Source organism: Opisthocomus hoazin, chromosome 3 (assembly GCF_030867145.1).
Source record: "Opisthocomus hoazin isolate bOpiHoa1 chromosome 3, bOpiHoa1.hap1, whole genome shotgun sequence".
Classification (NCBI taxonomy): domain Eukaryota; kingdom Metazoa; phylum Chordata; class Aves; order Opisthocomiformes; family Opisthocomidae; genus Opisthocomus; species Opisthocomus hoazin.
This window is the reverse complement of record NC_134416.1, coordinates 11,002,823-11,029,043: the sequence shown is the minus strand read 5'-3', so window position 1 is coordinate 11,029,043 and position 26,221 is coordinate 11,002,823. Positions and strand designations below refer to the sequence as shown.

Sequence of the window (26,221 nt, the reverse complement as noted above, 5' to 3'; positions counted from 1 at the left end):
AAATCTTAGTGCTTATGAGTTTGTCTATGACCTAGTTTCCAAGCTAAAATATTGCCGTAGCTCTCTGTTTAGTCTTTATACAGATGGGATTTATATAGAAGGGATATTTTTATTTAGAAAGGATTATTGGAAGCAATTCAGTTGCTTCCTCATCAACCTCCTCTTAAAAATGGCAACAATATAAAGTGAGAACTGTTAAGATCTGTGAAAACTATCACTCGCAATGCACGCACAGCTATCATGTTACATGCTCTGAAACAGCACAAGTTAGTAAAACGTATTTAGTATCTGTTCCCACACATTACATGGATCTACAAAGTCCTGCCCTTTTCACAGTGACAGTCCAGAGGTCTCTGAACCACCATGGGAAGTACTTGTCTGGCAATAGCTTTCTCATATAAGAATTTCAGGACACTGTCAGAAACAATGAAACAAGAAGAAAAAGGAAAAAAAAAAAGCATTACCTGATAGTTTTGATCATGCTGAGACCCATTTCAACACAGCAGTGTGCATGGTCCTGGCGAGGTTCTGGGAGCCCTGACACACAGTAGTAACAGTCCCCCAGGATCTTTATTCTGAGACAATGATGTTCCTATATGTAAAAGTATGAAAGAGAAAGCAAAGATTTGCAGTTGTTTTCATAATTTTAAGATGAATGTGAAAGTGGCTGAAAAAAGTACTGAAGAAAAAAAGATTTAAAAGCTTGTTGCTGGAGGTTTCCTGCTTGTGATCAGTACAGTCTTGATTTATTTCACATTTAAAATAGAATACCTTTACATTTTCAGTAAAAAAACCGTTTGTGTTATGTTAGTCAGAGATGTCCTTGCTGATGGTGAGAAAGGTTTCATCAGAGTTAGGCTGAAAGCTAGGCCAAGGATTCAGAAACACCAGCTGAGATAATGAATTACCCATTTTAAACTATATTCCTCCAGGGCATCCTTTCTGCCACATTTTTACACTGGAAATGAATGAAAAACCTCTTTTCTCCAACAGATAATCCCCTCCCACCTGAAGTTTCTACCATCACACTCAAACATTCCCAACAGCTATAGGAGCAGATCAAGCATCTACATGCCAAGGATATCACAGGAGGTGTCTCGTGTTAGGCTTGCACTGTGGAGAACTGATGTATATTTGGCATCCAGCTAGAGACATCCTTTATCCTAGGAGCAAATACTGAATTTCGTTTCTTAAATATGTATTAACACCATCCTTATAGACTGAAACAATGTATTGCCATGCAATGCCATCATTATTTTAGAAGATTCTTTTTTAGAGAGTGAAAATATCTGTGTTGCCAAAACTTTTGCAGTTCCTAGGCAAGGAAAACAAGTCAGCTCAAGATCAGCTGTAAACTTTCCCAGTGTATTCTGCTGGCTTGGCACCCACAAGAGACTATGCACAGGAACAGAGACCACAATAATTTGAGGACAGAGTTGCAAGTGTCTAGGGGCGGACAGTATTACAAATTGAGTCAGGGAAGTGTTTTCATGATGGAGAATCACTGAAATAGTAAGTGCGGTACTAGTGCTCAATCTGTAAAGGCTGCGATGACAGAACATTCAAACGAAGACCAGTTGTTACTGGGGAGTAGGTTAATGATTTGTAAAACTGGTTCATCAGATATTAGCAAAATATGGCCTGTGGCATTTATTTCAGTTTTTCTCTTCTCTCTCTCTCAGGCAACCTGTGATGGAGGCTGCACTAACCAAAGGAGTGGGGATACACTAAACTCACTGGGGAAGAGAGAACTTCAGGTACGGTGCAGGAGCAAGTGTGAATGCTGACTGTGTCTTGGGAATTGAGTACTGGTCAAGTGAATGAAATTCCAGGTTATTATTAAAGGTTTTCCCTAGGAAGAATGAAGCTTTGTAGTCAGCCTCAGACAAGTCTTTATAAATCTTAGACCGGCACAGGGAGTCTACACACTTGTACCCAAAGCCCTTGCAGAAGGGAGCTGAAGCTTTAAGCATGCCGGAGAGAGTAAAATCTGCTCCAGCCACAGCGCCAAAGTAATCTGATTCACCCTGAAATCTCCTTAAACCATCAGCAGAAGCTGACTGTGTTTGAAGCTTTGGCTAAGTCTCCAGTTAATACCAGTGCCGGCTCTCAGAGTGCAATGCCTAGGTGCCCAAGGTTCACAAGGAAATTCAAGACTAAAGTCAGGCTTCTAAAATGTCAGAATTCATATGTAACTCTCCTCTTTTCTTGTCCCCTTCTCTTCAAACCCTCTGCAGATCCAAACAAGTGAACACTGGGTATTATTCATATGGTTCCAACCAAAATAATTCATCTTAAAATTCACAAAAACATTCATTTTTTACATATTTTCACCTCAATGGAAAGAGTTAGAGGTTCAATTGTACCACTCTTTCCACCCATTATTTTTATAGAGAGAAAACTACGAAACATTACAGTTAATCAACAAATAGGAAGGACTCAATGCCATAAATCAGTGAACGTTAAGCTGTTAGTGGGCTTCCTTATGCTTCTCTTTGTGTTCCTTGTTAAGACAAAATGCGAAGAGATACAGATACAAAACACAGATTCTAAAGTTCTTTGACTTTTCTAATAGTGTCATTAAATTGATTCATATTATAATTTCCATTTGATTTTACATCTACAAAGTAAAAGAAGCAGTTCTAATGTCATATAGGTTTGACTGAGGTAGAATAAAGCAAACGGCAGCACATAACTCCAATCAGACCCACTACAAGTACATCAATCACAATGATGTACTCATAGTATCACAATGATAATCTCATAATTTAATATAGAAAAAAGAAGGGAAAACAAGTCAATTTCCAGGAAAGAGAGACAGACATGTCTCAAGTAGCATTGTATTTTAGTATTATAATTACTTTTTTGCATGCAACATTTAACATGCAGTCTTGCACCTGTAGTACCCGTCTATCTGACGATGTGGGAATCCCCTGTTAAGTGAGCATCTAATTCAGCACAGTTAGAGAACACAGTCTGCAACAGAAAAAACCCTCAGCTGTTTGTTTGGTTCTTAATCATTCATTTAGACTGGCTAAGGCATTGATTCCCTTGAAGTCAGATGAGACCTCTGGCTGTCTGTCTCCTCATTTGCTGAAATTCAGAACAAGCAGACCACTTCAAAAAGATGTCATTTTTATAGAAGTGAGAAAGAAGAATCTTGATTCCTAACATGATCTGCTAATGAGGGTTTGATGTATGCAAACGTGAATGTATGTGTGTGACACAGGAAATCCTTTCAGCTGCACATGACTGTATACTTTTTCTTGTCATGATACGTCATCTCTATACTCATTTGCCAAAGCTCAGGAAGTCATCTATGGAGTGAGATATCCAAACGGAGATGACTATATGTAGGTGTCCATATGTCAGCCAGCAGTCACGGCTGTCATTACAGTCAAAGCAGAGCCAGGCAATGAAGTCAGTGAAGCCTAGGGACTAATTCAGCTCATAGATAAAGCTGTTGGCTGGGCTTCAGTTTAGTTGCCTACACGTAAGCTTATGATGCATCAGTAAGACCTCTGGGTATGTGAGGCACCCACACAGGGCTAACAGACACAACATAAGATATATGCCCCTCTGGTGCAGTGCAAGGGCCAGGCAGGTGGTCTCTATCGGCACAAGAAGCCACAAGGGGCACTTCAATGACTCTTTGCCTTCCTTATTTTTCCTGTTAGGTAAATCACTATGACCATCAAGTGTGAACGATGTTAGAGTCTGGCTATATTGTCCTTAGCCTTTTTATTCTTCCTGTATTATTCCCATCACACCTATTTCGAAAGTAAATTGTGGATTTTTTATCAGTGGAAATTTTTCAGCTCGATAATTCAAAAACTGCCAGGAAAGACAGGGGACTAATGGTATCTGCCTTTGGCAGAGGATGACTGTGTGGTCTCTGAGATTCCCTCTGATAACTCTGTAGTTTAATCGCATCAACGGTTTAGACTAGATGCTTTTTTGGGCTGGTTGTATTAGTATATTAAGGTTAGATTCATGGCTAAAGTGGGTAGCCATGCTGTAGCTGTAAATAGGAGAATGAGTTTTGTAAGGCTCTACATATTTTTCCATGGTATAGAATGACAATAATAGCATTCAATATTTTCCTTACACTCTAGAGCTCAAGTGCACCTCCTAAAACCACCTCTGAAACAGTGTCTAGTAGTTGCGAGTTGATATTAAATGAAAATGAATGCAAAATATAACCATGTATGATGGAACTCTCAAATGAGCAAATTATTTACAGAGGAGAAAATGGCCATAAAGAAACTTTGATGCAGCATATATTACACTACACTGTTAAATCCTTACACTGTTGTGAGGCTGTTACGGTCTTCTCTTCTTGAGCAGGGAAGTGATCAACCCCCTGTACTTGGCACAGGTGAGGCCGCACCTCAAATACTGTGTTCAGTTTTGGGCCCCTCACTACAAGAAGGACATTGAGGTGCTGGAGCGTGCCCAGAGAAAGGAAACAAAACTGGTAAAGGGTCCAGAGAACAAGCCTTATGACGAGTGGCTGAGGAAACTGGGATTGTTTAGTCTGGAGAAAAGGAGGCTGAGGGTACAGGTTGCCACTCTCTACAGCTACCTGAAAGGCAGTTGTAGTGAGGTGGGTGTTGGTATCTTCCAAGTAACTAGCAATAAGATGAGATTAAATGGCCTGAATTTGCATCAGGGGAGTTTTAGATTGGATATTAGGAAAAACTTCTTTATTGAAAGAGTTGTAAAGCATTGAAACACGCTGCCCAGGGAAGGGCTTGAGTCACCATGCCTGGAGGTGTTCAAAAAACATGTAGATACGGCACTTTAGGACATGGTTTAGCAGGCATAGTGGTGTTGGGTAGACAGTTGGACTTGATGAACTCAGAGACCTTTTCCAACCTTAATGATTTTATGATTCTATGATTCTGTGATTCTCTTTACTTTTTTCTATTCCTCTTCCCATAGGCAATTCCAGAAGATATCTTTGGGAATGTAAATGACAGCTGGTATTATACAGACGTTCACACCAGTATCCATCAGCCTCACATCCTTCCCCATGCTCACTCACTAATGCCATTTCTGAAGGTATCTATCTATTTCTTAGCATGTTGCACACAGGGCTTTTTTCTCCCTAATTTGCAGCTTCTCATTTTCTACAAGTGAAGATTAAGGGGCCTGATTCTACCAAGTTCAATTAAAATAAATAGAAATGTTACATAGGGATATTGAGCAGACTCAAACCCTCAAATATTATTAATAATAATTCTACATTAATTCAGTGGAAAATGACAAGAAATCTTTCTCCAAACCACCTTAATCCAGAGCAAAAGAAAAATGCATTTTTTTCATAAATAATTACCTCGTACACGTGAATGATTTGTGCTTAAGCTTATTAAACACACCCTCAGTGACTGGAAAGGAAGCAAGCCAAGTTGGTGTAAAGTGGACCTGAAGAAGTGAGTTGCTCAAATATCAAGTTACTGAAACACACAATCAGAAGCTACATTAGTAGTTCTTGTTTCCTTGGGCTAAATTTCTGACGAGGGGAAAAAATTTATTATCTTTTATAAGTTATTCCACTTTTTATATTCTGCCTGTGGTGAATTAATCACTTCACCTACTTTTGAAGGGAATCCTGTAGGCTGGAGAAAAGCCCACAGAAAAGTCCACATTTGTAATTTTTATAATTTCAAACTAAAAATTTAAAACACTGTGGATGGGAAATTACTATGGCTGAACTGCAGAACAAAGAGATCATACACATAAATATCCCTTCAAAAGGTGGCCAGCGTGGGAGGAGGCAGGGACTTGGCCTTTATCTACAATAGCTCAGTTCCTGAAATGTTTGCCAAAGGTATAGGAAACCTAGATAAAAGGCCTTTCTCAGCATGAATGGGGTATAGGCCAAAGCTCTTAATCAGCAGGCTGTTTTGGGGTGGACTGGAGAGAGAAGTCCATCCAAGTTCCTCTTATTGCAGCTCTGTCACTTTGGAAAATAGATCTGGGACCTTGACAGAAACAGGTACAGACAAGTTCTGAGAGTCCGTTGATTGAGGCAGAAAGGAGGACCAGACTTGGTTCATGGCTGCAAGGACTGTTTGTACTTTTTATATGCATAAGCGGAGAAGTGTGGCAGCATTTCATTCTATGTCTGGAACATGGAATACTTAAATAGAGTCCTATTAAATACTTTTTACATATTTTAACGGATCATAGAATCATAGAATAGTCTGAGTTGGCAGAGACCATTAAAGGTCACTTAGTCCAAATCCCCTCCAATGAGCAGGGACATCTACCACTAGATCTGGTTGCTCAGAGCCCCATGCAACCTGACCTTGAACACTGCCAGGGATGGGGCATCTACTGCTTCCCTGGGCAACATGGTCCAGTGTTTCACCACCCTCATTGTAAAAAATTTCTTCATTATATCCAGTCTAAATCTGCCCTCTTTTAGTTTAAAACATTTACCCCATGTCCTATTGCAACAGGCCCTGCTGAAAATTCTGTCCCCATCTTTCTAATAAGCCCCCTTTAAGTACTGAAAGACCACAATAATGTTTCCCCAGAGCCTTCTCTTCTCCAGGCTGAACAGCCCCAATTCTCTCAGCCTTTCCTCATAGGAGAGGTGCTCCAGCCCTCTGATCATTTCTGTGGCCCTCCTCTGGACCCAATACAATAGGTCCTTGTCTTTCCTGTGCTGAGGGCCCCAGAGCTGGACTCAGGACTCCAGGTGGGTTCTCACCAGAGTGGAGTAGAGGGGCAGAATCACCTCCCTTGGCCTGCTGGACACCCTTCTCTTGATGCAGCCCAGGATATAGCTGGCCTTCTTGGGCTATGAGTGCGCATTGGTAGCTCAAGTCCAGCTTTTCATGCACCAATACCCTCAAGCCCTTCTTGGCAGGGCTGCTCTCAGTCCCTTCATGCCCTACATCATCCTGTAAGGAATGCTTTCTTTTTGAGACTAGCCTACAGCAGGCTGGTTAGGACTTTTCCAGGTTGTTAGAAAATATGGGCTTGGAGTCTCTCATACTGCAGAAGGAAGTGAGGCACATTCATGCATGAGTTTTCTAATGTATTATATCACCACTTCTGTTCCCTGCCATACTGTGGAAGAAGAAAAGCTGTGGCTGTTGTGTCTAGTAAGGAACAATCCTTCCCAGCTAGTGTTAATCAATAGATCATGCCATAAGTGGTTTTAGGCACAGAAATCCCCGTTAAAAAGATTCAAGGTGTGTTTCTTTCCGACTAAGGCAGGAGCAACTCTGCATGGAAATTCTGCCCCTTGGGAATTTCTAGGACTGCATATATATAAAGGGTGAGGGTGACATTTCTCAAGAATATACTTGTGAAGCCTAAATTTAATTCAAATCCCAATTTAGTCAACAATGTGGGGTGTTTTTTTTAGGTTTGGATTTACATAACTCTTAGGTCCTAAATCGCTGAGAAATTCTGAAACTGAAATTGTATCTAGTCTGTCATTTTCATCTAACTTGTTTCATGAAATGGCTGTAGACTATCACTTCCAAAAGTGTTTTGCTGACTGAGGTTTTATTTGACTGTGCAGGTCTTTTGGTGACTTCCTGGGCTTGTTAGCATCTGAAATACTACAAACTTAATGAGAACATTGTTTAATAGTGTTGTTTAGTCACTAGTGTTAGACAGTTATTTATTGACATTCATGAGGAAGGAAAACACCCTAGAACTAAGCACTGCAAAAAGAGCATTCACTCCCTCCCATTACTACAAATTTATACAATGTCCTTATACTGAACTAAATTGTATACACACATATGTACACTCATAAGCCAGTTAACTCTGCTTCTTAATACAGTACCCCAAACATATATGCATGAAGAAATTCACACCTTTATTTATTAGTGTATATGTTTAAACAGACAGGTTTTACTAGGGAGTCTCTAGAATCCTGTGGGTTATGTGCTTGAAGATCATTTCATAAAGGAACAAAGCACTGCCAGCCCAGAGGTTAAACGTGGCAGGGAACAATAAAGCACTGCAACAGGACTGTCTTTATTGAGGAGACAAAAGAGTCTTTAACGCCTGCCACTCCTTCCTCTTTGATACCAGCTGGTGCAGGTACTGTACTGGGGCAATACAGTGATGCATTCTTGTGGAGACTGCTAGTTAGGCTGGTTTCCACTACTGGAAATGTTAGTCACAAGGAAGACTGGTAATAAATTGTTGGAGGAATTTTCGGCAGGTTGTCTGCAATCTCCCAAGAGAGAATTTAACCAAGGTTGCAGAAAAATACCACTTCCCTTAGAAAAAAAGATCATCAGTTCTTCAATAAGCAAAAGCAACTTGTCATTCACATTACATAAATAATTGTCCTTCTAACATCAGACTAGTGAGATAAAGAGAAAAAAGGCTCATATTAAAATGTGAATTTTCCATTCAGCATCTACAGTTCCTATGAGTAAGAAGCACTGTTCCTCTGGTTTATCGTATGAGAGCTGATGAGACTGTAAACAGATAAAGTATCTTACAGGACATTAATTTTATTCTTATGTGAAACCTATGGATTTTAATCTTTCAGGGGAAGATTTCTGTTTCAACATCAATGTTTCATTTTAAGAATGAGTCCAAACTCAATGTGCTTGTCTCTAAACTAAAATGCTGTGCTTGATTTTATCTTTAGTTTTCAGTGATGTTGGAGTACATCTCAGCTGCTGTTGTGACAAAGCTTACAGATGTCTGCTCCTCTATTTAGGGTTTTACTCTTTCCTCTTTGTTGTATCTGAGACTGAATCTACACACAGTGTAGATACGTTTAGAAATATGACAAAATCACAGTATTTTTTGACATGTAGCACTGCAGAGAAGGCAGAGAAAAAATAAATGTGAAAAATAACTATTATTTCATCAAAGCAGGAACTTTTTTGGCTTAAGTATCTTAAGTAATGTCATCTTATTTCCCTTCTCTCCTCAAAATTTCTGCCTAAGGAAAATATTAATTAATTTTCTGTTTAGGCCTTTCGGTAGATGCATACCTAGGAAAATGTTTTCTTCAGTTCTTTTTCATGTCAACTTATTTTCATCCCTTTCTAACTGTCACTGTTCTCTTTAATAACTATAAATCTTTTACAAATATCATAGAGTGATTAGAAAGGGGAAGTAGCTGTACATAACAATATTATATTTCTTTCTTATAAGAAATATTGAACTGAGTTCTAGTTTTTATTCAATGCCTTCCGTGGTAGTCATACAGATATTATGGAATATGTTGTTATTAATTATATGCATCAACATATGCCATAATACTTGATGCAACTGACTGAAGATTAAAAAAATCTCAGAGTTCTCATTGCTTCTACATTGCACAAGAAAAAGGAAGGCTGTAGAAGAAAACCAAGAAACTAAGCTATGTTCTTCAGTAAGCTGTGCGATAGTGTCTTCTTTGGTACTATAAGACTTGTATAAGACGATAGAGCAGATCAAGAAATCCTTTATATGGGTTTATAAAATACTGCTTGTATTTAGAGGTAAATAAGGATTTATAAGGAATTTCCTTAAACTCTAAAGAAACTGCCTTAAGCTTTCTGCTATTGATCTCTTAGCTTTGATGATAATAATTAACAAAACCCCGGAGTCAGAGTAACGGTGTGTATTTTAAAGGGTTATGATAACTCTAGTTAAGCTGATTAAGAACAAATTAATTGATAGATCTGAAATCTAGATGTGAATGTGTAATCTGCATAAGTGGAAGATCCTTCTAGGGAGGTCTTGAAAGGACCACTTTCCAAAAAGCCTGTTAAAAATTTACAGACAAGTATGAAACTATTGCTAATAACATTTGCAGAAGGAGTAAGACTGGTAGATGGTCAATTACCATGCAGGCAGGGTGCTCATAACGGGTCTGGAAGACTGTAAAGCCCCAAACAAATATGTCTCAGTACAATAGTGTCATCACGGTATGTTCAGAAACATGATCTTTGGACAGTGAGCAAGGAAAGAGAGAATAGGAGGAAGTGTGATGATCTGCCTCCACCACACTAATGGAGGTTAGTCCAGGAACACTGCTTTTGGTGCTGATACCTATGTCTTAAAAGAGATTCTGAATAATTGGAGGTGGTGCAGAAAACTAGTCCCAAAAATTATTTGAATGAATAAATCTTACAGAGAAAATGCCTCACAATGAGCTTGGTCTGTTTCCTTCATAAAAAGGAAACCTGAAATATGGTTTGATCAAAGCACACAGGTATATTCCCAGAGAAATTCAGTGGCTACAAGATGGTTCTTTTGTCTAGGAAAAATAAGTCACAGCAAGAATCAATGAATGTAATTCAAAGTCAGAAAAAATCAAATGAGAAACATGCCATTCTGAATTAACAATAAGAGTGTTAAGGCACTGGAATAGACTCCCAAGATGGACAATTATTTCTCCATCTCCTGAGGCCTTCAGGTGAAAACTAGATTTTGCCAGAAGATACACCTTTGCCAGGTGTGAAAGTTGCATACGATATCAGTTGGGTAGGTTGATAGGTCCATGTAAATAAAAAATGCTTAAAATTTGGATCAAGGACCAGTCAGTGTCCACTTCCAAAATTTTCTGGAGGCAAAGGTTAAGCTCAGTACAAGATACAGGCCCTTATATTTTAGGGAGCTGGCCCATCTATAGGAGTTCAGAACCCTGAATGAGGAGTTTTAGTTTCCTATAAAGTACAGAGGGACAGTTCATCTCCTCACGTTGGACAGAAACACCAACAGCCATGTCGAGCTTCTCTTCCTCTATAGAGCTGTTCGGCACCTCTGTTGTCAGACCATCAGGCAGGCATCATGACATCTAGGTCTCAGAAGCCACAAACAAGGAACACGGTCTAAATGCCTTTCTTTGTAATAAATTTTAGTCATGGTTATATCACTCTAATCTTTGTAGTCAAATATGTGCAGTTTCTGCAGTGATTCTTCCCTGTGTCTTCTGCCTTTCAGAAGATTGATCTAGACAACTGGATTAGCCTAGTCAATGAGGTGTAGAAGAGAAAAGCAAATTCACAGACTAGGAAAGAAAATGAGTGAAGGAGCCTAGAGTCTTGAACTTAGTGATGGGAACATTTACTTGAGAGGTGACTGTCCCAGTGATGAAGTCCTGCAGACAGAAAAGTTCTTTCATCCCAAACTCTGTGAATTTCTGGGTAAGAAATTTTTGTCTGTGTTGGACAAACTGGCATATTTTTTACTGCTTCTTTAAAACAAACTCATCTACATTTTTGGGATACCCACTTATATGTGGGCACGTACAGTGTTCTACATTAAGATTTATGAGTTTAGGACCGCAACACAAAAATTTCTAGAAGGTTTAAGTAGGAGGTGTACGACAAATCACAGTGAAGGGGAAAACCTCTGGGCATTTAAAGAAGCAAAATTTTCAGTTCCTATAAAATATTAAAACCAAGCAGGGAAGTGCCTTCAGGGTTAAGTTGCAAGTGAAGGAAGATTCTCTGGATTACACTTCTAAATGTAAATGCCTTCATTGTTTTTAACTCCTTTAATGAATCTAGTTTTCTATACAAAATCTCTATTTCTTAAATGTAATTTAAGGAATGATTAGAAAATATGGTTAATGATCACGAAACAAGAATCTGTTCTACTAAGAATGCTAGGCAAAATTGAAACGTAAAGCAAGGCAATAAATCATACTGTATACATATTCTTCCTAAAATACTTCTGTGACATACATACATTTAGTTTGGTTTAAAATATGTTTCTTCAGTTAAGGTAGCTATTTTTGTCATGCCATACAGAAGCAGAGATTACTCCTACAAGCTTTCTAAAGGACAGGACTGAGGTAACTTCTTCCACCCTGCTTGATTTTTAATGTAGGTCAGAGATGATGAGGTTTTTTGTTTTCAAAACAAATATTGTATATTGCATTTACCAATTTGCCAGTGTCCAGGCAACAGGTTATGGCATCACTCTGTATGTGAGAAAACACATTGCTGTTTGAGATAAAAATACTCGACTCAAAAGAGCTTTAAAAAATTATGGAAGTCTTGCCTTTCTTGGCTTTAATTTGAAAGTTAAGAAACAACACCAGGAGCCTTACTGATGCCTGTACACTACATGCACAAATACCTCATGTGCCTGAACCAGATATGTGGAAAAATCAGGGAGGAATATAGATACGTAAATATACATAGATAAATAGAGAGCATGGTTAATGATATTCAGTATGTAATTCCTGTTTCCCACAGCAGGTACCTAGATTTTGTTGGACAAATTATAAACTAAACTCCATTAGATGTACTTCTTTGCCTACACTAGCAGCCTTATTAACCAGCTCAGATGCTGACACCTAAAGATAGCCACATGAAAGGACACTTTGATGAAAAACACATAAAAAAGAAGACAAGAAAATTGAAGCCTCACAAAATTGAGCATGTCTTCTGCTTGTATTGTTCTGCTTTACTTTCTTTTCTAATCAGTACTAATTAAGTAGCAACTAATTTGCCTAATGTAATAAATTCCTCTGCTGTGTCTAATTAGTTTCACTGTTGAATTAGATAGAATCCATCCTACAGATTGTAAAACCTGCTAGTAACTAACCATTGCAATGACTGTGGTGGCTGACTATACAACCTGTAAATGAACAGATCTTTTAACCTTCCTCAGTTCTTAGAAGAAAAGTCAAAATAAAGCTATGGTCTTCATTCATTTTCCATCAAGGACAAGAACTATAAAGCTTCCTTAGAAACTGTTGTTTGTGGTCTGCTTTCATACCATTCTTGGTCTAGCACTACAGAAGCAGGAAGTTCTGATGACTATCTGAGCTTTCACTTGCTATCAGAAGTCATCAATTTTGATAAAACTTGTCAGTGTCTTCCAACTTCAATGGCTGTATAAAATCCCAATGGGGAAAATTTGGATGAATGTTGTTCAAAGTGATCAGAGGGTATTTCCCAAAGCTCCCAAATACAGAGCTGACTTCACATCATTTTGCAAATAAACTGTGTTTGACTCACATGTGCTAGTCGATCAAATCTGGCAAAGAGTTCATTCAGCATTCGGACCAGCTCCTGGGCTGACAGAGTTGTGGAGAGGTTGGTGAATCCTTTAACATCTGCAAAAAGAATGCTAAAAAAGAAGAGAGGTTAATATTGCAGTCATGGGGCCAAGCTCTTTTCAGTGGTGCCCAGCGACAGGACAAGGGGCAATGGGCACAAACTGAGGCACAGGAAGTTCTGTCTGAACATGAGGAAGAACTTCTTCCCTCTGAGGGTGACGGAGCACTCAACAGGCTGCCCAGGGAGGATGTGGAGTCTCCTTCTCTGGAGATATTCAAGACCTGCCTGGACGCGGTCCTGTGCAGCCTGCTGTAGGTGACCCTGCTTCGGCAGGAGGGTTGGACTAGATGACCCACAGAGGTCCCTTCTAACCCCTACTATTCTGTGATTCTGTGATTCTGTGATTCTATTTCCTTTGACAACTGAGCTGAGTGTCCTAAGTTACCTTCTGGTAATTTACTAGTGAAGGATCATTTTGAAGTCATGCTGCCTTTTTGAAGACTCTGGAATACTGAATATAAACATTGAAGGGACTGAAGAAATACTGCCAAGTATGAGAAACAGTTTTGCCAAAAATGTGTGTCATGCAATTTTGGATTTTGAAATAATTCAGGAAGATATAGTGGAGGCTTAATAAGCCCAATTGTCCCCATTTATCAGTGAGAAGACTGAGGCATAGTGCACCCATAATATAGAGGGCTGTATAAACAGATAGACTTGGCACCCCGCTGTCTGTTAGTATCTGACAGTGTTCTTTGAGGGTGGGTTTATATATAGCTGGTTTTTATAGCGGGTTTGACTTCAGCAGTTTAAATTTTTAGTGTGATTTTCAGGTTTTACTTGTCTATGTGCCATACAAGACTCAAATCCTAAGACAAAGACAGATTCATGACAGTTTTGATATATACCAGGTTCAGGCTGGCTTTATTGCATTTAGGTTTAGAGACTTGACAGAAGTATCTGAGTTAGAAGTGTAGTACCCTTGATTTAAGGAGTGAGTATTTGGATGATTCCTTGTTTGTTCCATTGACTTCACAGGAAGCCTTGTGTGATCATACTTTGAATTTAGGTGCATCAAATTGGGTGCCTGAAGTTGTGGTAAGATCTTAGTCAATAAACTAGTTGCAAACAGAGCTCTAACTTATTTTTCAGCAGCAAGTGAATTTTCTAACCATGAAACTTTGACTATTCACTATACCTACAATAAGCACATGTGAATACAGAGAAATAGACACACGCACACACACGAAGTCTGTGGTGTGCAAGCTATCACCCAGACCAAAGCATGTAACAGCTCAGGACTTAGCAGCTGAAGAAAGGAAAGTATTGTCTACTTTAAAAAGTAGTGATGTTCAAAAAGAAACATATCATTCTGGCACAGAGTGGAAATAACTCAAATGAACCTCATTCGCACTTCAAAGTCAACTAATAACTGGTGTTACAATCTGAGTAGCTGAAGATCTTTCATTTGTGTTGAACAAGATTACAATTTGACAGTGTCTGAGAATCACTAATGTAGCCAATAATAAATATAGTAATAACCAGGTGGACATTAAAATATGACTCATGATAATTCAACTCATCTTCAAACGTATGGGCTGATAAGCATTTGGGTGAGGATTAAAAGGCTTACAAACTGGGTAAGGTTTTCAACAGTGAGAAAAAACAAAATTAAAAGGTAAAGTATCAAAGTACCCTAAGAGGAATGAATATTAAAAATAGCCTAAACTGATAAAAATAATATTTTCAAGCAACTAATATCTACAGATTTCATTATCAAAACAACAAAATACTCCAACTGGATACTAATTTTAAGGATTCACATAGCATTGATTTAGGTAGTGTTCAGTGCTCAACATTTAGGAAAATTTCGAAAAGTTCTAGTCCCTGGCAGCATTATGCATGAATCAATCTGTATCTGTACTCTAAAGCACACAGAATCTTCATTTTAAATCTCTTTCAAGCATATATTATGTTTTGACTTTTCACCCCTGACTACAGCGCTCTTCCATTCAGACAGAAGAGCCTGAAGAGATCTTCTGCCTGTTTCGATTTTTCTACAGAAACATACACTCTGAGAATAAAAAAGGGTAAAGGAAGACATTTTAATTTAGTGCAATTCAAACCTTTTGTAAGGCTCCTTGATACTTTCCACCAGATTTAATAAAATAATATGTCTGAGCTACTGCACAGCCACAGCAGAAGCAGATAATCAATTTACTCTTTTGCAGAAGTTCAAATTATGTTTATTAAACTTGCCCAGACAAAGTTGTGTTTTGGTTTCATCAAAAGGCAAAGTACATGCTTTCCTAGCAAACTACCTCCTGTCAAAACCAAGGATGGTTATTCTTCACTGCCTTCAGTGATGGCCACTCAATCATTTCCCTTGCGGTTTGGGACAAACTTGGGGAAAATATTTTTGGCTTAGCTCAATATTTGGATGGTCGGGAAGCATCATAAAATCAGAGATTCTGTAACAGCGTGGAGTGGAAGCTGAATATCCTGGTATAAATGTACGATTAGGACTTACTACCTTGAGTCTCAGGTCATAGGATAACTATCACCTTCCTGCCAACTAATTTTAGGAGAGACGAAGTAAAGAAGTGATCATGCCCCTGTACTAAGTACTGCTGAGGTCAATCCTCAAATACCGTGTTCAGTTTTGTGCCCCTCACTACAAGAAGGACATTTACTTGCTGGAGCGTGTCCAGAGAAGGGCAACAAAACTGGTCAAGGGTCTGGTGAATAAGTCTTACAAGGAGCGGCTGAGGGAGCTGGGATTGTTTAGTCTGGAAAAAGGAGACTGAGGGAAGACCATATTACTCTCTGTAACCACCTGAAATGAGGTTGTAGCGAGGTGGCAGTCGATCTCTTCTCCCAAGTGACTAGCTATAGGACAAGAGGAAATGGTCTGAGGTTGCATCAGGGGAGTTTTAGATTGGATATTAGGAAAAATTTCTTTTCCGAGGAAGTGGCCAGACATTGGACCAGGCTGTCCAGGGAAGTGGTGGAGTCATCATCCCTGGAGGTGTTCAAAAATTCTGTAGACATGGCACTGCAGAACATGGTTTAGTAGGCATGGTGGTGTTGGGTTGACGGTTGGACTTGGTGATCTTAGAGGTGTTTTCCAAGCTAAAAGATTCTATGAATCTATGATTTTAAGATTTAGAGAGGTGAATGAAAAAGGGAAACAGAATTAGAAAATAATAATAAGGACTGAATGAAAATGACTACTAAACAGAGGAGCCACTTGACACGTCTACATTTGTGAGAGCATCTTACAAGTTTCCATCTCACTTCTCAGCATGTGGGGTCAACAAGAAAGTTGTGGCAGAGTATGTGTCCACATGCAGGCAGGGCTCCCCTTTCTGTGCAGCCCTCACCACTTAATTGAAGTGAAAAAGCACGCAAATGGTCCAGACCCAGTGTTCAGTTCAAATGTGTTTTGCCATGGCAAAAGCATCCAGACATCCTGATGAGTAAAAGAAGGCACTGAAGTGCTTATGTGCTCAGGGATTAAACAAGGGTACGCTAATTTTCTAGTTTACAGATGAATAAAGCAACAGAAGGGAAACTCTCAAACAAGAGACACCTAGCAGCCACTGAGACCTTTAACACTAAGGAGGGGCTCCTCCACCCACCTGACATTCTCATAGCGATGAATGTAGATCTTATGAAACTGGTGTTGCAAGTGTTCATCTTCTACATTGGTCATATCATTTATCATTTCCAGGACTACAAACCGGGGTAAGACGGAGAGCACCAACCGTTCCTGAAACAAAGAGTAAGCCAAAGTGTTAGTATCAGTCTAAATCAGTACTTCGCAGGTAACTGATTGAGCTCTACTCTATATAAAGCTCCAGATAACTGACAATTTAATATGTGACCCTCCCTTCTAAAAATTCTAGCACAGACCATTTGTGGTAATCCACATTAACAACTGAGTCCAGAATAAAGACCCTCCTCTCTCCTTCCCTTCCTTTACATTCTTCCCTCTAATGTTTTAAGCTTACTTGTTCATGATTTAAAGATCCATCCTTTATATTACCTCCATTACAAGCTTCTCACTAAACATCACTTACGAACTTATCAAGCACTGCATTTCAGGCAGTGGTAGCTTGATTAACAGATATAGGCCAGAAGAATTTGAAAGTCCTCAGCAGCAAGTAGGATCAGATTTTTATTGCTGCTTGTTCATCAGAACTTACAGACTGTGAGTTTAGCATTCATAAACTATATAATTAGTAACTAAGCTGGAGAATAAAGAAAGCAAAAGATATGCGGAGAAATCAGACTCTTCTTCACTTAGTGAAAAGGACAGCATTCAGACAAAGGTTAGCTGTATTGTGAGAGATTAAAGACAGGGATAATATAAACTAATGCACACCTAAGAAATGTTTTATGGGAAAGATTTAGCCATAGATTTGTTTGTATGTTAATAGGGATACAAAAATTAAAAGGAACTAAGTTTCAAAGTGACGTTGGAATCCTAGAGTCTTCTCAACAGTCTGTGACTGCCCAAAGGCATGTGAGTGTGGGGAGAATGGGTTGTTCTGCAGATCACAGCCTGCTCCTGGCCATCTTTTAGGTCCTAAGGAAGCAGATAGGCTTTCAGTCATTCATTTTGTGGACATTCATGGCAGAGTGCCTGATCAGAAAGAAGAAACTAATCTACCGGGATGTTTGTATGGGGTGATGCTCGGATACAGTCTTATCTCCTGAAACGGACATTTGGTTGCTGATGGTGGCAGGAGTCTCCATTGCAAGGGTCATCATGGCTATGTCTTCAGCTAGGTCAGCAGAGACTCCTCACGTGACTGTTCTGCTCAGTTCTTATAACCTGGCTGCCCCATGACCTCATATGACAACCCCAGTCATACACAATTCATCATTGTTGGTATTAACCACATATTAAACATTTCTTAAATATCTAAACTACCTACAAAAAACTAGTTCCATAGGCCATTTCTGCAGAGAGAGTTTCTATTGGGTATTTATAAATGTCTTATCTATGCATAGTTTAATCATTTCAACAGCCGGAATCACCTAGAAAAGGTCCTGGATGGGACCTTCCACCCAGGATATTAATTTACACACTTCAACATACAAATGAGACTAGAAAAAGCAGGAGTTACATCTGGGAATTTCTAGAACTGCCCAAATTTCCTAGCTCCTGTAAGAGTCCATCGATGTTTAATTGTGAATTCAGTCAATCTCCTGCTTTCAGAGTGGTTTCAAGTTAGTCTGTTGTGTCCAGCCAGTTCATTACCTCATCTATACAGATGACCAAGAAGCCAAGAAGCTGCTGGATCACACAGATAACTGGTGATGTAAGTCTACTGTGCGAGCACACACACACGTCTCTGGTGCTAGACCAGAATTATCAAAATCAGTTCTTTAGTTATACTTGTAATTTGAGTCCCTTAGCTTTTTCCACACATGCAGGTATGTTATACAGTTCTTCTGAGAAGGGCTGACTTTTCTGCTCATGTGCAAGTGTGCAATAGGTCCAGTCATGTGCTCTGCTACTGGAGGAAGGTGCATGAGCTCCCTGAACTGGCATTTACAGATTGAGCATCTAGGACTCAGGGCTAGCGTGATTTAGGCAAAGAAGAATGCAAATAAATTTAAATAAAGCCATTCAAACTGACCCTTTCTATTTGAAAGACTGGAGAACATTCAGCTTTTCTAATGAGCTTTGTCCGTGTCTCAGGAACTCCCAGGAAGAGTAAACATTCGAGACAAGTTGAAGTGACATATAGTTATATACATGAACATGTTTATTAATAATGTCTATTATTAATGTATATCAGTAGAGTATCAATGTATATTAGTGAGTATATACAGTACATCATCGCATATTAGTCTACATATACATACAGTATTAGTGTATAAGTATATATATACATATACACAAAAGTACTGTTTTCAAGCCCCTGTCACAATATAACGACTAACCACCTTTAAGTAGGGCCAGGCAAACTCTCAAAAGATTATTGAATTCTTTCATGAAAGTCCTAGGTCTTCCCCTGAAAGATTTTATAGTGTCCCTGTTTCAGTGCCTCAGTTTGACAGCTCTGGCAGATTTTGCAAGTATCCCACCCAGAAATGTTTCTCGGCAAATTAAGCTTTCTTTCTGTCCTTTCAAAGTGGGTATGGATAATCATTGATTGCCGCCTTCTCTGTAAGAATCTTTCTGTAGTGAAATACTGTTATTGTGTCCTCTTGCCCTCAGTCTTTTTTTTCTAAATTAACCGGATTTGTCCAGTATTGGAATGTATCAGTTCAAATCACTCTGAGGCAAAGCTAGAAGTTTTTCACTGAACTGACTCCAAATTATTAACATCTTTTGTTTTACAGGATTGCAAAGAGTGAAATCTTATTGAACTAAAGAAGAGAATGTTAGTTCTGTAAGCTAGTTATCACTGAATTTCAGATGATGTTTTGGGGAATAGGATGTCTAGGGAAAGCCAGATGTGAACTTCCAAATTAGGCACATGTGGAGACTGTAAAGAGTTAGAAAATAATGATGAAGAAAGTCCTTTCCGTCCATGTCCATGGAGGAAATACAGTGCAGTATGAAACTCTGTTTTTTAACAGCAGTTTAGTGACACTACTGTGGAGAAAGCACTTATGTGGTACCAAGCCATATGAGGGTAGAGTTAGTTTCCAGACCAACTCTTCGCTTTCATACTCAGGAAAGGCAGCTTTTTCCATAAATCCATTCTCCATGTCACCCATCACACTTTAAGAAGGGCCCTTTGCAAGTCTGGGATCTGAGATCAGTGTTGAACCCAGACATGAAGTCGGAGCAAAAGGTTATCAAGAAATTAATTTCAGAAAAGAAAATGTCCAAAGCTTTCAAAATCTCTTTACTGAAAATAGGAATATGGAATAAAATAAGTAACTGAAAATAATATCATATAAATATTTAATGAGAATTAAAAACAGTCCTGGAAACGGCCTTATAAGTTTTAAGATGTTCAGAAATTCTAATAGATTGCAGATCTTTAGGGTCAAGTCTTACTCAAGCTTTTAAACTGTAAGGAAAATTCTTCATTACCACTATTGTCAAGAAATCCTTAACCGAGAAGGAGCTGCAAAGTAGGACATAAGCTCAGTTCCAGAGATGCCCTGGTGCAGGACAGAGTCCATCTTATAGAAACTAGTCTGACGCTAAGTTATCACAAACATGGTAAACAGAGGTATTTTATTTATGACTATTTCCAGGCAGGCTTGATCCAGTTCTTGACAATAATTTCTGGGTTCTCTTGGTCGGCTAAGCCACTCTGGTCTTGCTTGGTGTCCTGTTCTAGCCAGTCAGGTGAAAAATTTATTCTTGTCATCACTTCTTGGCAATGGCCTTTTTCTTTGATTCCTACTGCCTTAATTTGGGCTGAAGATGATAACTTATAGAGCATTTGCATTTTCTATGCATATTTCTTACTTATTCATTATATTAGGAGCAGTCTTTTGTTCTGTTTGTACCTCACCTCTGAGACTTCAGAACAGTTTTGGTCTACTAAAGGTCTATTTTTTGTCACACTCAGAAGAAATATAAAAATAAAAGGCAGTTTTAGGTTGGTTTAGAAGAATATGGCTAATTCTTGTACCAGATGTAAGGAAAGCATCATGCCTACTGAGTACCATAGAGTAAATACAAGTGAAAAAGCACTCCACAGGCTATACAATGGTCCTTGGCATTGAAATCTTAAATCTTACAAAAGGCAAAGGGTTTGATTCTGAGCATTCAGGTCCTCCTACCACCATAATTATATCTTGGCATTCAGCTCAGCATAGCTTAGCTTTCTTTCTGGAGGCAGTTTCTTACCCCCATGGTTGTTTTAGCAGGCTCCAGTGAGACAATATTTCAGGATGAAGACTGGGCCACTTTTCTCCAGTGCCAAAGTACAAAGCACCCAGGAGTCCTGGCTTCAGTTCCTCCCTATACTATCAGTTTTTGTGTGGAAAAATAAACATGTTGTATACACTTTCTGCTTTCTACCAGAGAAACTGATGCTGAGGTTGTTGTAAGGCAACTTGATATTAGGAGGATATAGCAGAAACTAGTATTATCCAGGCTATGGGGTATGTCCCTTCTTGAGGGGAAAAAGTTGTTCAGAGGGAACAACACAGAGCAAAGAGGGATGATAGCTGTAATGAGAGAGAAAGATGAAATAATCACAAAAATGCTGTTTTTCATGCCAGCAGAAATAGACGCTGTGGATGAAAAGTAGCCATAGATGAAACATTTGAAAAAATGAAGGAACCACTCCCCAGCATTTGTAGAAGGCAATATAATTTCTAACTTGAAACTTTTACAGTGAGGATCATGAAGAATTCCCACTCTGAGCAGTCTTAGTCAGTAGTTAGTAAACAATCCTCTGCTGCAATGAAAACACATTACGGATAAACACCTTCATTTGTTTAGATGGCAGCCCCAGCCGAGGTGAACTGTACATTTACTTAAGAAGGCAAAACACATGTTGCTAATAGCTTCTGCTGGAGTGGAGCTGTGTAGCACTCCACTCTGAGATGCCAGCTTTCTCCTGGGCTCCTGCCTGCATGACATTCTAACACAGAAGATGAGAGAACCAAGATTCCACTAATCTTTAATCCAACTGTTCTACAAACTTTTACTAAACCAAGGGCTGTCATCAAGAGGAAGGGAAAAAAAATTATGCGAGGCAATGGTAGCTATAATAAAGCAGGCAGTGAGCTGTCACGCAATGAGCTCATCCTTTATTCTGCTAAAAAGCCCAGCTCAGATCTTCTGTTTCCCCCACGCAGGGTGGTACTAATTTCAGCACTTCTGCATTGTCTTGACTTTCTTTCACCTTCCCACCTAGGAATTCTGCTGTCTTGCAGTCTGCTTCTGATATGTAAACACTGGAAGAGGTGCTTGTGATAGTAAGTAGAAAACCAGTCCCTCAGGAGAACTTTTACTCTCCTGCAAACCCAGGTTTTCACAGGATTGTCTAGCCCTAAGGTAGCTCCACTCTCAAGCAAATGTCCCATGGCATCTGAAGATGGTACGTTTGGGAAGAGCTGCTGATTGACATTCCAGGAACCATAAATATGTGTGATATTTTGTGTCCTTCAGCTTCCTATAACAGAAGGCACTTAGGCCATGTATTCTCCTATTCCTTCACTATTAAGATACATTGCTCAATATGACCATATAATAAATCAACCTTTTGAATAAATCAGATCAGTCTTTCAGGGAGCCATGTGATTAAAGTGTTTGATGAATTCCTGTGAAGATACTTTCACAATAGCACAAAATCTTTTCACTGTAAAATGAAATACGTTATTTCCTACCTTATCCTTATAAGAAGACAAATAGGAATACAAATTCAAAAAGATAAAAAGATAAAAGAAGGAAAACAAAGAGAAACCCTGGTTATTATTGAACTGCTTACAAAATCTGTGATAAGAGAACATTAAAAAAGTCATTTCTTCATAGACATACATCTAAAACAGAGAATACTTTTTTCACAACAGGAAAAACTTACATTCCTTGGTTGCATTCATTTTAGAAAGTATCAAGCAATGGCTCTAGAATGTTTATTTAAAATAAAACACAGATCACTTGGCACATGTTCACTAACCTGAGAAAATCGTGCCCGGCACATTTGATATCTTAACCTTCATGCTACTCATTAAGGTAAGTCAAATGTTTTTGGCTGCAGACAAGATCTGGCAATGACCCATAAAAACAGAGGTTAATTAGTATGCCTCTGCGGCAGTCCTCCTCTATTAGCACTGTAACATGTGAAGAGCCCCTGTCAGGATCACAACTGAAAGTGCATATACAGCTCATGTTGTTATTCTGTATTATGTATGTCTTGCTATGGAGCAACACTACAAGAAAATAACATATAAGTGTGCATGGTTGTGAGTGTGTGTGTGTCTATAATTATTTTTACAAGGCTCTCCAGCCACCAGTCAATTCTCTGGTGCTGAAACATTCAAAGGACAGAAAATTCTTCCCTATACAGGCACTACCTGTCCTTTGCTGTTTCAAGCTGCTCTGACACCATGCCAGACTGACAGGGTGGTGGGGTGACTGAACCAGGCCCTTTCCAGAAATCGAGCACAGAGAGATGGACTCCAGTGTAGGTCATGTCCATCCTTTCTTTCCTACAGATGATGCTAGTGTTCTATGGACCAGGATGTGTCCCTCTTAACTGGCCTTTCACATCACTTTTCTTCAATCTAGCTGTTAAAAATGTTTTTAGTTATTCAAGAATGAGTGTCAGGTCACTGTTCCCTTCATATAAAGATCATTACCACATAACGCCCCTTTAAACTAGTCAAATATTATTATTCCCCTTTCACAGACTTAGATACTGTCACACAGAAATGTGGAGGTCATGTGCAAAAGAGCAGCAGCAAATCACAGAGAAGAAAATTGCCATTTTTTTAAAAGTCTTCTATACCTTACCATCTGCATCATTAAAATGTCCTTAAATTTCTAAGTCAGTCTCTCCTGGAAGGTATTTTCAGAAGAGGGAAAGACATGAGAAAAAAATATCTTCTCTTTTTCAGAGAAAGGCCCAATAAAGAAGTGTAATGAACTCTAGGGTGAAGGAAACTACATTATCCAGCTTTGTTGAAAGCTTCCTGGTTGAGCAATTGGCTAAGTGGAGGCAATTCAAAGGTGAGCAGCAGTAGTGGTAAATGATTTGGAAAGGAACAGAGATATATTTTTTAAAGAGAAAAGACACAGAAGAAGGAAGACAGCAACAAAAGGATGTTATAAAAGAGCTGATGATCTATTCTCATATTAATGATTCATGACATGAGTCAGCCCTAGTCTTTAAGATGGAGCAGTCAGAGTTTAGAGTAAATAAATGAAAAAAGAACTGCTAACCCAAAGAATAACCAAGTAAAAGAGAAAAGACCAGCAGAAATCACTTAATGTAACAAACTTATGGTAGAATTCTGGTCCGGATTCAGACACGTGAATTTTGGTGACTACAAAGTAGGTATGCCTAAGCTTCCATCTTTTCCAGTGAATCTGGAGAGATACTCAACAGACCAGATGTAAACGATTACTTTGGTGTCACTACAGGTGTCTCTGGGCTCTGTTGTCTGTATTGACTAGATCTCAGCTCATGGCAGCAGGAGCTCAGAGGTGTAAAGAGCATGTAGTCACCTAGTTTAGGAGGTGTCTAAATATGGAGCTGTCTCCTACCCAATCTAATACTTCAGGAGCTCCTGTTGGAGTGGGTCCAGAGAAGGGCCACGAAGATGATCAGAGGGCTGTAACACCACTCCTGTGAGGAAAGGCTGTGAGAGTTGGGATTGTTCAGCCTGGAGAAGAGAAGACTCCGGGGAGACTTTCTAGCAGCCTTCCAGTACCTGAAGGGGGCTGCAAGAAAGCTGGAGAGGGATTTTTACAAGGGCACGTAGTGATAGGACAAGGGGTAACGGCTTTAATCTGAAAGAGGGTAGATTTATATTAGATTTCAGAAAGAAATTCTTTGCAATGAAGGTGGTGAGGTCCTGGCACAGGTTGCCAAGAGGAGCTGTGGATGCCCCCTCCCTGGAAGAGTTCAAGTCCAGGTTCAAAGGGGTTTTGAGCAACCTGGTGTAGTGTAACCTGTCCCTGTCCCTGCCCATGGCAGGGGGCGTTGGAACTGGATGAGTTTTAAGTTGCCTTCCAAACCAAACCATTCTATGATTCTATGAACATTTCTCAACAGAGAAATAAATCCTGCAGTGATAAAATAACTTCACGAGTCACATGTCTGTTTAAAGTGTCAAGACTGCAACATCGATACTTTCTCTAATGCAAGCTTCTTATTTTATGCATCTGCAATAATCATTCCTTTTTGAACACCTTCTCCATGGTCTGTGTGCACTGATTCCTTGGGTGCCTCATACTGAAATCGGGGGGTATCGGCAGTGCTTACCACTGCACTGGCACATCCCTGGAAAAGTGGGACATGTTCCTGATGAGTAAAAAACGACTTTTGGAATAATTTTTGAGAAGAGTCAATTAGCCAATGCACAGGGTCTCAGTCTTGTGAGTAAAAACTGAACTAGAGACCTTTCCACTGGTGCTGATCAAAGAAAACAAAACAGGAACAAGCACAAAATATCAACAAGCAATCTGGGGCCTTCAGGAGGTTGCCAAGAGGAAGGCCAAACTCCCCAAGTTTTCCTCTCAGATCATATGAGGGCATCATCACTCCAGGGTCTACTGTCTGCATGTGCTCCCTTCACCAACTTCCCTTTGATGGTACACTGCAAATGACAAAATTTGCCCTGGGATTTTCTTTTGTTTCTCAACATCTTTATTAGAGTTGGCTTTGCCAAGGGATGAAAAGCCCCTCTTGAATGACAGTTCAATTCAAACTTTGTTATTCCTTCTCTATACATAGTTTCAGATGGGTGAACCTACATACATCTTGTGGGAAGAAATGTTTGGATCTCGTAACAAGTTGCTTATGGCTATTTCCAGGAGAGTTCTGTAGAACTGGAGTGGGCATACCCCAGAAATATTTAACTTGGCAGAGACTCTAAAGAAACTGCTCCATGCTTCCCATCTTGATTTTTAAGAATCTTTTTGCCAGAACAGTCAAGCTTGGCTTTAACAACTTTTATGATTAATATCATTGAGGCTTTATTGTCTTAATCATTGGACTTAATAGGACAAGTAAAGAGCTATTCAGTGCAGTGGTTTTAGCGTTCCCGGAGCACATTTAAAGGAAGTAGATTAAAATGGTATTATGACAATGTTCAGAATAGATGTAATTATTGTAGGTGCCACTCTAGAAAATGCGAATTAGCACCTGTCATTATGAGGAGCAGCTCTGATGAGAAATTCCTTCATTCTTACTTACTGCACAATGGACAGTCTATTTGCAGCTGTTCTTTCTTGTGCATTATCTAGACAATGGCAAGTAATTAAAAAATATGGAAGGAACTACAATATCTATCATGTTTAGACTTGTGGGATTATGAGGTTGCCTGTTAGATCTTACTGTTTACTGCTGCAATATGCAATATGAGTTACATAATTTTTCATTTATTTGAATTCAGGCTGTTACCATTCCCACTCATTTCATCCTTGGCTTCATGATATATTCAGGCATCTGCTGCTCTCAAAGATAAACAAGGCCAGATCACATAGGAGGTTTTGGAGTCTCCTTTTATGTCACTATTGGCTATGAAACATAACTAGGGTCTCATCCAAACTGATAACCCTGTGT

The 26,221-nt window shown here is 39.2% G+C and overlaps 1 protein-coding gene across 2 annotated transcripts in view; it reads right to left on the bottom strand.

Moving 5' to 3' along the window:
• Positions 1–26,221, bottom strand: part of ADCY8 (adenylate cyclase 8) — a 141,195-nt gene that overhangs the window by 70,483 nt on the left and 44,491 nt on the right. For both annotated transcript variants that reach the window (XM_009941668.2, XM_075415543.1), the window contains exons 3-5: positions 16,640–16,770; positions 12,957–13,068; positions 465–592 (exon numbers count right to left, since the gene is read on the bottom strand). In XM_009941668.2, the coding sequence (XP_009939970.2) occupies positions 465–592; positions 12,957–13,068; positions 16,640–16,770 (371 nt within the window). The remainder of the gene's footprint in view (positions 1–464; positions 593–12,956; positions 13,069–16,639; positions 16,771–26,221) is intronic.